Here is a 16,389-nt window from a genome sequence, read left to right as displayed (position 1 = left end):
ATGCGTGCAACAGGGAGCAATGGAACCTGCGGCACGTGCAGGGAAGGAGAAATGCCATCCCGTCCCGCTGGAAAGCCTTACCTAATCACCAAGGTCGGCAGCGGATAATCTTGAGACCCGTGCGGCATTATCGATAAGACTTGGTCTGATAAGATAACAAAAAGTCGTGGCGGCTGTGGCGGAAGCAGAAGCGGGGTTGTGGCTGGCCTTATCACCCGTGCTCAAGTGGGGGAAGGACGCATGAAGCATGAAGCATGACGGAGCTCCAGATCAAGCAACCCTACAGGTAAACAACCCCGTCAAACTCAGATTGGACGATTTATGGCGTGTTGATCGAGGCCAAACAAACAACCACGCGTCTGGCAACATTGTCAACAACATCAGGCAACACAGCACCCAAACAAAACCTTCGTCTTTGCCTCAACTTCGAGAACCAAGCAAACATCATCGACATCACCGCAGTCGCTTTCAACATCCACAATGCCTGATCTCAACACCGTCCCCGCTTCACCACATCCCGTCAATGCCTCTCGGCGCTCTTCATCGAACCAGATATCTCACCAGATGCCGCCTCCTCCTGTGCCCGCATCGTCAGAGTCGCCTTCCCTAAACATCCTTCCTTCGAACCAGAACACGGTCAACAACCCGAGTACCTCGAACCCCTCTCTCCCATCGCCGACGATGGCCCCGGCAGCGACGTCTCCTCCGGTCGCGCCTGAACCCAGCGTCTCCGGGCCGGGCCCCATCCGTCATCCGCGTCCCATGACCGCCTCCGATCTTCATATGCAGCTCGAGAAGGAGCAAGAGGCAGTCGTACGTCGTGCTACATTCCCCATCACCGCTTCCACCTAACAGACCATTAGGTAAACCGCTTGACCCGCGAACTCCAACTCCTCCGCACCGCACAAAACGCCTCTGTCGTCTCCAACGCATCCTCAACATCTGCATCGAACACTACCGAAGCACCCGCCGACACCCACCTCCTCTCCGGTGCTGCCTTCTCCACCCCCGCGGTACCATCTAACAGCTCCCGCCGGCACCATCGCACCGCCTCAAACGCTAGTACGCGCAGCCAGACCGCGATCGCCGGCTCGGCCTCCGTGTCCACGACCTCCATCCCGATCCCACGCCCCTCGAACCCCGTGCGCCAGGATAGCATTGCCTCACGCCACAGCTTGTCTTCCTCGCCAGCCCACTCGCAGCAGCATCTGGATCCCCACGCCAGCGGCATGACGTACTTCCAGCAGCAGCGTCTGCCTCACCAGGCTACTGGAAGCACTTCCATAGCTGCTACTCCTGGGAGTGAGTCACAGCTGTCGCCGGGTATGATGCCAGCCACTTCAAGATATGAGGAGACTGCACTCCACCGACAGGAGTTGGAGGTTGCCAAGCAGGAGAACGAGGCATTGAAGCAGCGTATTCGCGAGTTGGAGAAGTTGGTTAGGGAGAAGAGCGCCAACGTAAGCCGAGAGAGGAGTGAGAGTGTCAGCAGTCTGACTACGGGAGGAGCTGGTGTGGGTCTGCCGGCTCCCAGCGGCGCAGCTGTGGTCGCTCGTCGCGAGCGTCCTGGTGGTGAGAGGGAGAGGTCTCTGACAACCATGAGTGTTGCAAGCAGCGTTGCTGTTGGCGTTCCCGAAGAAGAGGTGCAGGTTGGAGAGAGTGCGGCGAGCTCTGGGCTGAACCCCTGAGTGCGCTTGCGGCAGTAGATTCTCTGATACCCTGAATCATTGCTAGCGATGGATTAAAGAACATGGATTACGGCCTGATGAACGAAAAGGGATGGCGTTTAGGGATTGGAGGGGGCATAAGCTTTGTCTCTGTACATGGGTTTACGACTTTATTTAGTAATGAAAACACTCCCGCATCGAATACTCATATCTCCAGCGACAGTCATGTAGCTTTTGCACTCAATTAAATATCACGATCAAGCTCGATGAATCGTAGAGACCGTTTATCATTTGTCTATGCATCTATGAACATGCCTCAACGTCCAAATCTATCGCAAAGACCAATCTCCTTTTCCAAGTTCTCTATTAGAGCTTATTGAAGGCATCCGGGTATCTAGAACCAATCGCCAAAAACTCATGAAGCGAAGCCAAATCCGCCTCTCCGTCACAACGAGGAAATACACGCGCACTTCTTGTCGCGACAAACCGAGACCTCGCCAACCCGCTGTCCGCAGCAGTTCTTCGCACACTCCTTGTTCGCCTCGCACTCCTTCACATCCTCAAGCGCAATCATGCAATGCTGGCAATGACATTCCCCATCCCAGCACATGACATTATTTGCGGAGGCGCAGCTCGCAGGGCCGAACTCGCCGGAGCAGCTGGCGTGGGTATCGCACCGCCACGGCTTGCACGCGCACTTACCGCCCTCGCAGACCTTGCGGTCGCTGTGCCGGTCGCAGGCGATGCCGACGCACTCCTTGGACTCCTTGCACACCTCGCCGGCGCGCTCAGGGCGGTGGAACGGCTCAGAGGCGGTGAGCTCGCACGTGTTCTCGCGCGAGCACGTCTTGTACGGGTGCGTTTCGTTGTTGCGGAGGACGTAGGTGCAGTCCCCGTGCTTGGCGCAGCCGGTGTCGTCGGTGAACTTGATGGCGCACTCGCAGCTGCCGCCGTTGCAGAAGCCGGACTGCACGATGTTGCACGACATGAGGCCGGCGCAGTGGGAGTCGAGCTTGCACGCGGCGCCGACCTCCCGAGGGATGGGCTCGCAGCGGCATTTGCCTTGCAGGGAGCACGAGGGGAAGTGGTGCTCGGGGCAGCGCATCTCGTTGCACTCGGATTCGACGGCGCAGGCGTCGCCGGGGACGGGCCGCATGACGCAGTAGCAGCCGTAGCGATTGCCGTTGGCGGGCTTGACGCAGGCTGGATACATGTCGTCGAGGCAGGGCAGGGCGATGCAGTTCCTGGCCCAGGCGCATGTCGAGCCGGCGCCGGAGGGTTGGGGGATGACAGTGGGGATGGTCTTGGTCGGGATGGGCTCCCACTCGGAGAGGACGACAGTCGTGAAGGGCTCGGTGCCGGTCCAGGGTGTTTCTACCGTCAGGGGGAAGCTGGTTGTGGTGTTCAGGGAGGTGACGCGGGTCGACCAGGCGCTGGTGCGGGCATTGGTGAGGCTTGAGGTGACTGTGATGTTGTCGTTTCTCTCCTTGATAACACATCGACAGTGGTCGAAGAAGCACACTGCTTGTCGGTTGTCGGGACAGCTGAGGGAGCCGCACTCAGAGTTCACGACGCAAGACGCGGTCGGCAGCGGCAGAGCAACTGGGGTGCGTGTGAACGTCATCGAGGATGAGGGTGTCAGCTTCGCTGGGATCTTGCAAGCGGGAGCGGTCTTTTGTCGGCCTTCCATCATGGGGTCTCCTCCAGCGGCCTCGGGATCAATTGGCGGAAGAGGCGGCCAGAACAGGTCATCGTCTGAGGGCGGCACAATCCGGTGGCCATCACCACACCATAAGTTCTCCCACACAACCTTCTTCTCCCATCGCAGCCTCAAGGCTTTGAAGCCAATGCCAAGATCCATGCTGTCGTCGTGCGGATGGTACTCCCAAGAAAACACACCCCATTCGGGGTGATCTTCCCTCGACTTGCCAAGGTCGCTCTCGAAGTGCGGGCGATACGCGATATTCAACATCTCGTCAATGGACAGCCCAAAGTCGAGGAGGAGCTTCTCCTTTATCTGGACAACGACGCTGTGATGCATCATCACGTCCTCAGGGAACGGAGGGAGAGACCCTCGGGAGACGATGAAAGCCTTGACAAAGTCCATCTCCTGCACGTTGAACGGCCCGCCGGGCTGAAAGTATTGGGCAAGCCCCGGGTTCTCGTGTTCATCCAAAGGGTTCGCGGTCAGAGAACGTTTGTTTCCTCGGAAGTTACCGGTCCCAAGGTGGTCGATGATGTCTTCTTTCAAGTACTGCTCCGTAGGCAAGGGGTACGCCTCTTGGAGCCACGCGCTGTCAGCATCTTCTTCTCCTCTCGTGTGCCCAGGAACTTCCCAGAAGTGGCTGGTCCAGACGGCTTTCGGGGACACGACGATGAGCATGGAGCAGCCCCAGACAGGGCCCGAACCACCGAAACGAGGTCTCTCAACAGAAATATCAGTATACTTCTCCCGGTCAAAGAAGGTGATCTCGCTGGTCGCCCAAGGCCTCGGGTATTCGTCCTCTTCGCAGGGCCAGCTATCAGGAGGTCCGCCAAAACCTGGACCGAACTGGTCGATGACGTTTCGCATCGACTGCCACCACTTCAGCTCTCCCTCAGGCGAGTCCTCGGGCTGGACCATTTGGTCATCATTGGTGAGATACACCTCGTCGGGTGTTGGGACCTGTTCCGGCCAGGGGTCGCGTTTCTGGGGTTCTTTGCTGGAAGAGCCGCCGCACGAACCGCAGTTTTTCTTGAGCATGCAGAACTGAGATACGGGGCAGGTGTCGTCTTGTCGCTTGGAAATCAAAGAAGTAGAGTGCTTGTCAACATGCATACTGTCAGGCGCCGCAATGAGTCCATCGCCGCACCAAGTCTCGCGATGTATGATGTCTCTCTCGAAGCGAACGACGAGCTCTCTCTTCCCACTCGCTCCCTTGGGGGTGTACATCCAGGAGAGAAGACCGTGCCAGGGCTCCGCTTGACGGAACTCAGGGGGAGGAGTCTTGCCTTCGTCGTGGTGGTGGTCCTCGCCGAGCTCCTTGCGACGCTTGTAGCCATAAATGGTGATGTGCTTCTTGTCGATGCCAATGAGTCTTCCGGTGAGGAGGTCAATGATCTCTTGGTTAGCCCGAGGATACACCATGTTACCGCTGACATCGATCGGAACGAAGAGGATCACCCTGTAGAACTGGGTGTTCTTTGGGTCGAGCTTGTCTCCGACCTCGACGAGGTGTCGAAGGGCCGGGTACTGCTTCTGATCGGTCCAGGCGGCGGAGCCATGTCGAAGGAAGTGGTGGACATTCTGCCGGAAGTAGTGTGCCTCATCGTAGTTCAAGGTGTCAGTGTCGAAAGCCTCTCGGTCCTCGTCGGGAATCGAGAAGTTGGGAACTTCCCACATGTGGTTTGTGTAGATTCCAGTGGGCGAGAAGACCGCGACCATCGCGCATCCCCATACGGGTCCGCTGCCGCCTCCCATCGGGTACGTCTTGGAAAAGTCCTCGTATATGGCTGACGAGTCGGCATGGATGGGGCTGCTCTGGTGGTATCCGGGACCGTAGTACTTGACGACGCGGCGCATGTTCTCCCACCAGTCCTTCTCGCCCTTCTCCCACGTCTCGGGGCCGGTCATGGTATTCTGGACGATGACGTCTTCGGGAATGGTGCGCTTCTCGAGACTCGAGCGCTTCTCGAGGCCGTCGTTGCGCTTGACCTTGCTGTCACTGCATGCCGGACACTTCCCTGGGCGGCAGGCACCGGTGGCCTTCGGCTTCTTGGTGGTGTAGGTCGTGGTCGTGGTGGTGCGGACGCTGGTGCAGAGCTCCGTGGTCGAGCATCTGGCGGTGTCGCAGCTGGTGGTCCAGGTGTTTGTGACATGGTTGGATACCTTGGAGACGACGCAGGGCCGAGTGCAGTAGGGGGCAACGGTGATTGACTCTGTGCAAGACGAAGAGTAGGAGGATGCTGAAGAGGTAGGCGAAGGAGAAGCCGTTGGCTGGGAAGGCTCCGGGTTATCGGGGTCTTCCGGCTCGTTGGGATTGTTTCCACCACCGCCGCCGCCAATGGGTCCGATGCCAACTAGGCGACCCCAGGTTGGTAGGTTGGTCCCGAGGCGCAAGTTGGGAAGGTTGAGATCCCAACGCCAGCTTGGGATCTTGGTTCCGATACGCCAGTTGGGCAGGTTGGTTCCCAAGTTGAAAAGGACACGGAGACGCCAGCGAATGTTCCAGGTGAATCGGCCAAAGAACCAGAGAAGGAAGTCGTCGTCTAGGTCAATGTCAATGCGGATCTCGTTGAGTCTCTTGTGGATCTCTTTCTCCTCGTCGTCGTCGTCATCGTCGTCGGGATTCTTTTCGTCGTCATCATTTCCATCGTCATCATCGTCTCCGTTACCATCATCATCTCCATCGCCATCATCATCTCCATCGTCGTCTCCGTCTCCGTCACCATCTCCGTCACCATTGCCATCCCCATCTCCTTCTTCGTCGTCATCGCCCCCTTTGCTACCTTTGCCAAGCCCGGGAGGGGCTTTAGGCCAGGAGAAACCGTCGTCTTTCTCGGGCGAGGTGTAGCACTGGATCTCTGGGATCAAGCAGATCGGGTTGCAGAGGTTGAGGGAGATGCATCTCCAGACAGGGACAACCGTGGGAATGACCATGCCGTCTGAGGTTGTCGAGGTAGGGAGGTCGATCGAAAGCCATGTAACGTTCGCGGTCTTGCGGCTTCCATCCGGCTCGGTTGTCGTCGCGATGAGAGGCAAGACTGTCGTGTATTTTCCTGGAGGTGCATACCAGGGACCGATGGAGCCAGAAGCTGGGCGACCAGAGGGGACCGGGCGGGGGCCTGTCTCCGGGTCGTGAGGGATGGGAGTCGGCTCCCCGGTGTTGACTGGCAGAGTGCTTGAGGCGGTAGGAGCGGGCGACGGTACAACTGTATGGGAAGACTCAGAAGGGCCTGGGATGACGGGAATCGGCTGGCGGCTTGTTGTTGAGTCCACGGGAGGCAACTTCCAGGAAAACGACTTTGAAGACCCAGAGAAGCTAGGAGCGTTGGGGAGACTGATAGGAGGAGGCACGCTCAGCGATTCCGAGAAGCTGGGAGACCCAGGAAGACTGATGGGAGGAGACAAGCTCAAAGATTCTGACGCTGAGAAGCTGGGAGCACCGGGAAGACTGACGGGAGGAGGCACACTCAATGATTCCGAGGAGCTCAAAGGTGGAGGCAGTCCAACATGATCCGTTGACTCCTTGGAAGTGAAGGTCGGGAAGGGGATAGGAGTGAAGCCAGGGACTGAGCTGTCGACAGAGCTTGTTCCAGGGAGACGCAGTGAGGGAATAGTGACTGGGTCATCGGCGGGCGCGTAGATTGTAAGAACAGTGGTGTAGACCAAAGGAAAGCGGGTTGTCTTGATGCAGTCCATCGCAGCTGGGTTTGCCTCGACTTCTGTGAACAACTGTTAGCAGGTCTTTGTTTCTCAGCCATGGGAACGGGAATGAGACTCACGCGCGAATCCCAAGAGAAAGAACTGGGATAAGAGTAATGCCCAGAGGGCTGCCTCCAGCCGGTTGTGACTGGGAGCAGCCATTGTGTTTCGAGTATTGTTGATCAGCTGGTGAAGTCGGGTAAGAGAGGAAGATAGTGGTATTGGTGGAATAAAAAGGAAGTTGAGGAGGGGTGAAGTTGTTTATGAAAGGTTGTGGTGGAAGAAGAAGAGGGAGGAAAGGTGAGGAAGGGCCTTAGATCCAGTTTTGTGGGAGGAGTCCCAGCTGAGGTGAAATTTCAATATCCAGAAAGGCAGGAAGTAGGCTGGGAGAGGCTTTTTTCACCCTTCTTTCACCTTAGGAGTAAGATGAAAAACCCTTCACCTCATTCACTGGGAAAGGTGAGACCTAGGCGTTAGGTGAGGACGGCTTATCTTAAAAGTTTCCAGATACAGTCCTTCAAATCGATCTTTTCCCAGGGACGATAAAAAAAGATACCAAAATCATGAATATTCAGATATTTTATAATCTGCCGTGAGTTGCTTCTTTTCCCAAACCTTTCCATTTTAATCTCTTATGAGGTAGTCACCGGGTGACCTTGTCTACATGGAAGTCCATCGTTACCGACGATGATGGTACCACTAAAAGCATGTACGTGCCCCTCTTATCTCTCACTTTCTTTCACGTATGAGCATCCCGAGGCTAAGATTTCTGGCAAGAAACGTGTTGTTGGTTGCGACTCATCCTGATGTAGGCCGCACCATGCCGGCGAAACAACTCACAGGAATAAAGCCTGAATGCATCTCCTTACTGCTGAGTCTTCTGTGCCTTTGGCGATACATCTGCTGCCCCGTAGTCAGCTGAATTTCGAGAAAATTCAAATGTTGCCGAAGAATATTGATGGGTGAAAGCGGTGAATGTGCCACAGCAGAAGAGGGGACAAGAATGGAAAGTGTCCCTACGTGGAGACACTACCTTGACCGGAAAATACCATCACTGTTGACAATCAATTTAGCTCAATCAAATTGCAGGCGAGGCAGGCACATTTCAATGTGCAAATAGATTTCTTGTCAAAACCGATGCTCAATCCGACGCTAGAGATCCGAACCAAGGCTTGATAAGCTATGGCATGCAAAACTCAGATGCGGCTTCTGTCTCTCGTGTCTCTAACAATGTCAAAGCCAGCCCATCCATCCAGCGCCTCGCGGATCTCTTTGGCATATTGAGGAATACCGCCAGCAAAGTTGACCTGCTCAAATGCTTTGCCAGGCATCGAGCCACCCATGTACGTCGACCTGGTCGTCGGGAACAAAGACGCATTGCTCAGGTCGTTGATCCTTTGTTTCCACGTCTTAGTCGCTTCGGCAGTAGGGTTGATGTACTTGATATTCTCCCTTTCAATCTTGCGGATGCAGTGTGCGATCCACCGTCCTTGGACCTCGACCGTAGAAGGGCCGTTGCTGAGGAGAGTCGGTCCGTGAGGGCCGTACATGTGGAACATGTTGGGATACCCGCTGACTGTGGTGCCCAGGTACGTGTTCGCCGCCGCCTTCCACTCATCTTGGAGGTAGGTGTTGTTGATGCTCTTGAGACCCATGTTCGTCATGCCGCCAGTAGTGATGTCCTAAATCTTTGAGTCAGCTTCGGCAGTTCGGTAACAAGGAGCTGGTCTGGACAAAGCCCGATTCGCGTATCCCCACTGCTGTGTGCCATGAAAGGGGTAATGCTCACAAAGCCGGTAGCGATAGCAACCACATCAAACTCGTAGTGAGATCCATCCTCCAACTTGATGCCCGTCTCGGTAAAACTCGCGATGCCGTTCTTTCCAATGTCAATGACGTCCACATTCGGCTTGTTGAACTGCTCATAGTAGTTCTGTTCCAAGCAAGGCCTCTTCACGCCAAAGAAGTGCGGCATCTTGTCGACAGTGGGGGCCAGAATATCTCGCTTCCTGGCATCGCCAATCCTGAGTCGCACATTCTTCGACCAGAAGTTGTACGCTTGTTTGTTCGCCTCCGCGTCAAACAGCATGTCCTTGTAGTTGCCCAGCCAGTATCTGAAGCCACCATGGTCCCAGAGAGCCCTATAAAAGGCCTCGCGCTCCTCGGGTGAGTCGTCAAAGGTGTTGCGCTCATGCATGCCGTAGAAGAACCCGCCGAAACATTTCTCGCGGAGTTGGAAGAGGCGCGGGTACCAACCCTTAGCGACGTTTTGCTCGGCTGGTGTAAGGGGGCGCTTGCCCATCGGCACGGCTAAATTCGGCGTTCGTTGAAAGACTTTCAGCTCTCCGTCTTCTCCTACAAGTTGCCCCCATTCTTGGGAGATTTGGACACCGGAGGCACCAGTACCAATGACGGCACATCGCTTGCCACGGACGTTTACATCTTCTTCGGGCCAGAAGGAAGAGTGGTGGACGATCCCTTTGAACTTTTCGACGCCGGGCCAGTTGGGGATGTATCGCTTGGATGCCTACAGGACGGATGAGCGTCAGCTGACGAGATGAAGGGAGTTGGACATTGAGGTTAACTCACAAAGCCAGCTGCAACAATAAAGTACTTGGCCTTTGCCAAGCGGCCGTCGGCAGTCTTGACGTGCCACTTGCCTTCGGTGGGTTGGAATTGAGCGCCCACTACGACTGTCTCAAAGGAGCAGTCTTTTGAGAGGTTCAAGACCTGCATGCATCCATCTTAGTAATGAAATCCCTACCAATTAGGCAGAGGAACTGCCAGTTACGACGAACTCACTTTGTCGACGTGGTCGAAGTAAGCCCGCAGCTCCTGGAAGTTGGGGTAGTTGGTGGACCATGTCCAACCCTCAAAGACCTCGGGCCAAGAGAACTCGTACTCGGGGACCTCAGAATCCACACGCGCTCCCGGGTACCGGTTCCACCGCCAAGTGCCTCCGAATGAGGTGCCGGCCTCGTAGATGACACACCGCAGTCCCATCTCACGGAGAGTCTTCAGCATAAACACGCCCCCTTTTAGATTGTCAGCCGTGCCACCGTCGTACAGAATCGGTTACACATGGAGGGTGACTTACCGAATCCTCCACCAACAATCAGGACATCCACATCGAGGTTGTCAGCATACGGTCCAGTAGTCTGACGCCGTGAGGAGTAGTCTGACAGCTCCGTTGCGAATTTCTTGCCGCTTGCTGCCGCCATAGTTGAAATGCTGTTTCTGGAAATTGTTTCTTGAAGTCTCGCTTGAATGCACACAATGGACGATGTTGCAATTCGGGGAAAGGCTACGAGAGCTTGACAGCTGTCTTATAACCACCTTCATCGTAACGAATTTACCGTTCGGTTTCGTTTGAAATGATGCTTTGCCATGACATCAGATGATACCTGGCATCCCCAAAGCTTCATCCCAGTTTCGAGGATTGCTCCGCAGCTTCAGTGCCTGCGGAAGCGGCCAACAAACCTGAGCCGCAGTTGCATCGATCACCACGCGGAGACATTTCAATAACACAGCACCTATGTAAGCCCCTGCGGATGCGCATGCATGTATTCGATAATCCGCTGCAATGAAGACTCGGGTGTCCAGCCAATAGCGACGGCTCCGCGACCAACCACGCGCAACAAGCTCCCTCGAAGCTCCCGGACCGCGTCATGGGTTTCACCCCTCTTACAAACGTCAGCCGCGGAACAGTTACGCTGCGGATCCGCAGGCTAGCTGTGCCCGGGTTGGCGTGCGGGAAGGATGTCGCATGCAAGTGCGGAGAGCCGACCGTCACTCGGGCGCGGATCCGCATGTGCCGTTGCTACTGCAGCGTCTGCGGGGAAAACGAAAACCTTCGGGTCGCCATCGTGGAGGGCTGGCCCCTGTCGTTGACGAATCACGCAGCCCAAGCCGTGAGACATCTAACTAACTTTCCCTTCATCCTTGGCAGACTTCATGGTGTGTGCTGGCCTGCCAATTCGGCATTTACTCGCTGCAGACCGAGGTTCTGCGCAGCGTGGGATTGGCTCTTTTGATTTTCTGCCCTTCGTCTATGGATACCGAAGTGCGTTGATTTTGCCATATTGAGCGGAACCTGCACTACCACTATCAGCAGTATGCGAGCATGTCCAGAACTAGCGGTTACACGCCAAGGATAGCGGCAGGTTGAAAAGCCGCATTGTAACCTCGGGTTTACACACCCGCTTGTCCTTTTCTTCAGCAGAGACAACGTGCTGAATCGTCAGCGTTCATCCCATTGAATCATTACCACGCGGCAAGCCATCATTGTAATTGAATCTCAGCCCTACTACCGCCTAATCATGCCTTTTTCTGCCCAGACGGTTGATGAGCTGAAAAGCCTCGTTGACAATGCCACCAGCAACTCTCACAGCATCCCGGGGACGACGGTTGTGGTGGTAGACCGCAGCGGGGCGGAGCAATTCGCCCACTCTTCAGGAAAGCGCGGGATCTCATCGAGCGAGGAGATGAGTCTTGAAAATGTATTTTGGATTGCCTCCTGCACAAAGATGGTCGCGGGGATCGCGTGCATGCAGTTGGTCGAGAAGGGGGTTCTCAAGCTGGATGACTCTGCTCATCTCGAGAAGCTGTGCCCAGAACTCGCGGAGATCAAGGTGTTGAACTCAGAGGGGAAACTGGAGGAAAAGAAGAGAGGCATCACGCTTCGAATGCTTCTAACGCACACTGCTGGCTTCGGCTACACCTTCTTTGACCCCCGTCTCCGAGACTTCAGTTACCCAGCGGGCATCGATGAGTTTTCCGGTAGCATCCGGGATATGATGCAGCCGCTCGTTTTTCAACCTGGTGAGAATTGGGAGTACGGCGTAAGAATTCCGACCTGTCTGATCGCTGAAATGGTTTGGTTCTAACTTGCCTGCAGATTGGTATTGACTGGGCTGGCATCGCTCTCGAGCGTGCGACAAACATGAGTCTCAATGACTACATCCAGAAGAATGTTTGTCAACCCCTGGGGTTGAAGAACGTCAACATGATACCCACGCCTTCAATGAAGGCGCAGCTTGCATACATGCATTATAAGAACCCCGAGGGCAAGATTACCGTTAGAGATCACCCTCTTCACCGGTCGCTCATTGCCCAGTCCGCTGAGGAAATTGCGAACACCTTCAACAGTGGTGGAGCTGGGTTGTTTGCAAAGCCTTCAGAATACGCCCGTAAGTTTTCTCTTAGAGCATTCCTCCGATATGTAAATTGCGGCTAAGCAACATCAGGCATCCTGACCGTCTTCTTGAACGACGGAACCTGCCCAGTCACCAAAGCGCAGATCTTGAAGAAGCAGACCGTAGACGAGATGTTCAGGAACCAGATCCCCGAGTTCCCCAACTTTGGCAGGTCAGGTATCCCGCCCGCGAAGCCGGAGCTCACGAACCCCATCCCTGAGATTTACCCGGTCCCCGGAAACCCGCCGCAAGGGTGGGGACTGACATTCATGATTACCGGTGGGCCGACCGGGCGGTCTGACGGGACCGCATGGTGGGCAGGGCTGCCGAACTTGTTCTGGTGGTGCGACAGAGAGAACGGAGTTGCTGGCATCGTGTGCTCTCAAATCTTGCCGTTCTGTGATGCGTCGGTCATGGGATTGTGGGGTCAGCTTGAGATGGGTGTGTACAAGGGGCTCGGCATTCTGAAGGATTGAGACTTTACGAAGTTGATCCGATCCAGTCGTTTGTATGCTTCTATGAGTTGTTCGATGAAGTCTCGTGGGTGGAATAATTACGTATGATTGGACGTCACGTCCGAGCTGGCCAAGTCCTTTTCGTCGTCTAGGCACAATGAAACCATGATATACCTGGGAGCACGCACAATGTGGTTGGTTCCTCCCAGCCGATACACGTCGTAAGTCCATGTTCACCGACATCTCGGTCCTGTGGCATAAGCTTCAGCTACAGATTCACTGCCATCCAAGCTGACCCCAGCAATCTGGACTCAGTGCCAACCTGGCCTGCAGCTACCGATATCTGGGGACGCACAGGGTCGGCGGGGAGACAAGCCGTATGCACCCCGCTCTCATATGCAGCTCAAACGCGGGGTTGACATGGTCATCCCTGGGTGCGCGTCGTTTCGGATGGCCGGGCGCTTTAAAAGGTCACGGGGAACCAGCGGGGAGAGCGTTGGAGGAACGCTGTGGGCACTTCGGGCTGACTTTGCTTGCGTCAACTCACGTCCCTCGCGTCCGAATGCCAACGTCGAACGAAACATTCACGACATTTCCCAGCGAACAAGCCACCCGCAGAGATGAGAAGACAGAATAGTAGCTGCGACCAGTGCAGGAAGGGGAAACGGGCTTGCGATGCCGGTGCTGTCAAGGACCTCCAGCTCTGTTTCGAGAATGAGATGCAATGGAACATTGGCAAGTTTCTCGAAGTCTCACCTACCTCCTCCCAACTAACGTCATCGCAAGATTGGCAAGATTTGACGGGACCGTGCTCAAACTGCCAAAAGACCAGGAAGAGTTGCACTTACGACTGGGCTCGCTCGCAGCAGCATCAAATCCGCGAGAGACGACAATCATCAGTCTCCGACAAGCGTCCCTTGCCAAGTCGCAAGCGAGTCAAGTCCGTTCATGATGCCGTGGTACCAGCTACATCCCAAGGAACAGTCGAGGGCTTCCAAGATATCTTCCCAGGATTGGGCTATAATGACCCAAGTCTCTTCTATGAATCGAATCAGCCGTTGTTCCCCGAACCCATGTTCGGGCCAGGCTCTGAGAACTTTTCATTATCCCCGACCAACGACACAGCCAGCAACGCCTCCCTAGCTGACGATCTATCACTGGCATTTCCGGCCTCTTCAGCAACGTCGATGCCAAGTTGTTTATCAGATGAGCTACCCGGATTAGACGGAGCTGACAATATTTCTGTGCACGACCCTTCAATAATTGAGTTCACTCCCAAGACATTGGCAGGAGCCCGAGCGACAGCACGGAAGAGGCCATGGCAAGGCAGAAAGTACCCAGACTTCTCATTAGGCGGCTTGTCGGAGTTCTCGCCAACTCAGCAGATGATGGCTCGCACGAATAACGGGCTAATGACTGAAAACCTCATGAAGCTCTACCACGATGTCTTGGAGGGAGCACTTTCATGCTGGCTGACGGAGCAAAATTGCCCCTATTTGCTGCCTGCGAAATCGACGGAGAACCTCAATTTCCAAGTGGGAGAGTCAGTTTCGAATCTCCCAAACAGGATCTACCGAAGAGTTCTGAATCTTGACAAGTCTCTAGACTCTCTCGGGATCAAGCCGCTAAGTCCATATGAGGACAGGCAGGCCACTAGGGCGCTTCACTTCTCAATCATGGCATTCACTGCACAGTGGGCCCAGGGCAGTTGGAGGAGCCAATCACGATATAGGTCATCAAATTTTGAGGATGCAGGACTTTGCCTTTCGGGTCTAGGGGAAGACTTTGACAAAACGATTCAACAATCGTTCTGGAATCAAGCACGTAGACATCTTGATGACTGCTCCGGGATCAACTCATTCAAGCTTGCGTTCGCGGAGATAGTCTTTGGACTAACACAACAGCACGTATCTGAGTCAGATGATTTCACCTTTGAAGACTTCGATATAGGCTCAACGGGTTCGTCTTGTGGCGGCAGTGTGCCAGAACGAATCAAAACGGTGTTTGAAAAGGACGGAAGCAATATTTATACGGAGAGGGCGGCTCGACGACTTCACGTTCTCCGACGACGAGTTGATACATTCGACCGTACAGCATCAAAAGCGCAGCTTGCGGGGCGGATGCCCTGTAAAAGAGCGGATTCTGAGGAACGTAAGACGATGGAACTGATATTTTGGTTGGCAGTCATGTTTGACACCCTATCCGCAGCTATGACGGAAAGACCGGTGACTGTATCAGACGAGGAAAGCAAAGAGAATGATGAGACGAAGGACGAACTCGAAGCTGGGCAGCAAAGGCGAGGGCCGTCCACCAGCGACTGGAACGACCGGTTCATCATCAAGCGACACCAGAAACTCGCACCCTTGAGGTGGCCATGTCCCGAGCAGGCGGTCTCCAGAGAGCTTCGGGATGCGGCGCCGGTCAAAGTCCTTCTGTTCCGGAAGATTACTCGGCTGCAGACTTTGTCATCGAGAGGTGCCAAGGAAGAAGCGGTCGAAAGCGCGATCCAGGATGCCCTCTCCGTATACCGACACTGGAACATGACATACGGTCCCCTCTTCCAGGATTGTGTCCAGTACCATGATTCGCTTCCCTCGACGATCCAGAGCTGGTATGTGTGTCTGCTAGGCCACTGGCTCTTAGCAGTCATGATACTAGCCGACACAATCAGCTTGATGGATGAACAGAGCATGAGCATGTCACCCCGCGCAAGACAAAGAGCCGAGACAAATATGATCGACAATCTACGAAGATCAAGTACCCGCATGGTTTCAGACCTTGCGAAAGCCTCAACACCCCGCGATGACGACCTAGGAAAGCTGCCGGAGTATCACCATGCCGCGAAAGAGGGCGCTTTGCTAACAGAGCCTTGGACAATGGTTCTGATGCGATCATTCACCATGGCGGGGTTGTCTCTACTCGACGAGGCTACAACCCGAGAGTCACAAGATGAAATCGCTGTTGAAGACTCGCAGAGACGTTGCGAGGATTGCGTCAAGGCGCTTTGGTACTTGGGACGCAAGTCAAGCTTGTCTCTCAAAGTAGCCGCAATTCTAGGTGACGGGCTTGAAAGATCAAGACTTCGTGGTCTTGGCTCGGGTACAGACTTTGTTGGTGCTGGTGAGCGGAGCACAATTAGTCAGGTAGAAGTTTTCTGAGCGCAATCGGAGGGCAAGAAATCCTAATTGATTATTGCGAATGTTCTGCATATAATAGGTCATCGCAACAGTTGATTTGGGTGGGCTGAACGGGCCAGCATTCTCGATTGACCAAATGAAACCTCTCACTTTCATATTCGGACCAGAACTTGACCAATCATACGCATCGCATGTCTCATTGCAAGCTTGAGATTGCCGTCGACTTCGTCCTTTGTGCCCTTTCTGCCAAAGAGTCGTCAGCTTTTGGAACGACGAGAGTCCGAGATCCCATCTAAGACTCCTCCACGTGTGAAGACCCTTTTCCCTACAGGGAATAAGACAATTTCGTCGGAATAGACACGGAAACTTCCTGTTTTTCTTTGAGGTTGGTCTTGCGTTGGGGTCGCAGTGGAAGATCTATTTCCGCTGTCGTCAGGTTTTACCGCATCCGGAAGTGAGGCTGAATCAAATAGGCGAGGCCGCCCAGTTCCGGATAACCTTCACATGCAAGTCTAGTTTCTTTGAGCAAAT

At 54.8% G+C, this 16,389-nt stretch overlaps 5 protein-coding genes across 5 annotated transcripts; 3 read left to right on the top strand and 2 right to left on the bottom strand.

The window, feature by feature from the left end:
- Positions 1–480: 480 nt before the first annotated feature.
- On the top strand, positions 481–1,688 carry GCG54_00015083 (uncharacterized protein; the record flags this gene model as incomplete). Its single annotated transcript, XM_045414898.1, has 2 exons — positions 481–813; positions 864–1,688. 2 exons carry the CDS (start codon positions 481–483, stop codon positions 1,686–1,688), a joined length of 1,158 nt encoding a protein of 385 aa, XP_045261020.1.
- Positions 1,689–2,112: 424 nt separating this feature from the next.
- Positions 2,113–7,233, bottom strand: GCG54_00015082 (uncharacterized protein; the record flags this gene model as incomplete). Its single annotated transcript, XM_045414897.1, has 3 exons — positions 2,113–5,915; positions 6,156–7,091; positions 7,152–7,233. The coding sequence occupies 3 exons, from the start codon at positions 7,231–7,233 to the stop codon at positions 2,113–2,115; spliced, it is 4,821 nt and encodes a 1,606-aa protein (XP_045261019.1).
- Positions 7,234–8,267: 1,034 nt separating this feature from the next.
- On the bottom strand, positions 8,268–10,292 carry GCG54_00015081 (Baeyer-Villiger monooxygenase; the record flags this gene model as incomplete). The annotated part of the gene is made up of 5 exons (XM_045414896.1): positions 8,268–8,753; positions 8,861–9,598; positions 9,661–9,801; positions 9,874–10,106; positions 10,169–10,292. The coding sequence occupies 5 exons, from the start codon at positions 10,290–10,292 to the stop codon at positions 8,268–8,270; spliced, it is 1,722 nt and encodes a 573-aa protein (XP_045261018.1).
- A 1,098-nt stretch (positions 10,293–11,390) lies between these two features.
- On the top strand, positions 11,391–12,742 carry GCG54_00015080 (Acyltransferase LovD; the record flags this gene model as incomplete). The annotated part of the gene is made up of 3 exons (XM_045414895.1): positions 11,391–11,912; positions 11,969–12,260; positions 12,318–12,742. 3 exons carry the CDS (start codon positions 11,391–11,393, stop codon positions 12,740–12,742), a joined length of 1,239 nt encoding a protein of 412 aa, XP_045261017.1.
- Positions 12,743–13,341: 599 nt separating this feature from the next.
- Positions 13,342–15,879, top strand: GCG54_00015079 (Regulatory protein alcR; the record flags this gene model as incomplete). The annotated part of the gene is made up of 1 exon (XM_045414894.1): positions 13,342–15,879. One exon carries the CDS (start codon positions 13,342–13,344, stop codon positions 15,877–15,879), a length of 2,538 nt encoding a protein of 845 aa, XP_045261016.1.
- Positions 15,880–16,389: the final 510 nt, after the last annotated feature.

Source organism: Colletotrichum gloeosporioides, assembly GCF_011800055.1.
Source record: "Colletotrichum gloeosporioides strain Lc1 chromosome Unknown consensus_66, whole genome shotgun sequence".
Taxonomy (NCBI): Eukaryota; Fungi; Ascomycota; class Sordariomycetes; order Glomerellales; family Glomerellaceae; genus Colletotrichum; species Colletotrichum gloeosporioides.
This window is presented reverse-complemented; position numbering and strand designations above follow the sequence as displayed.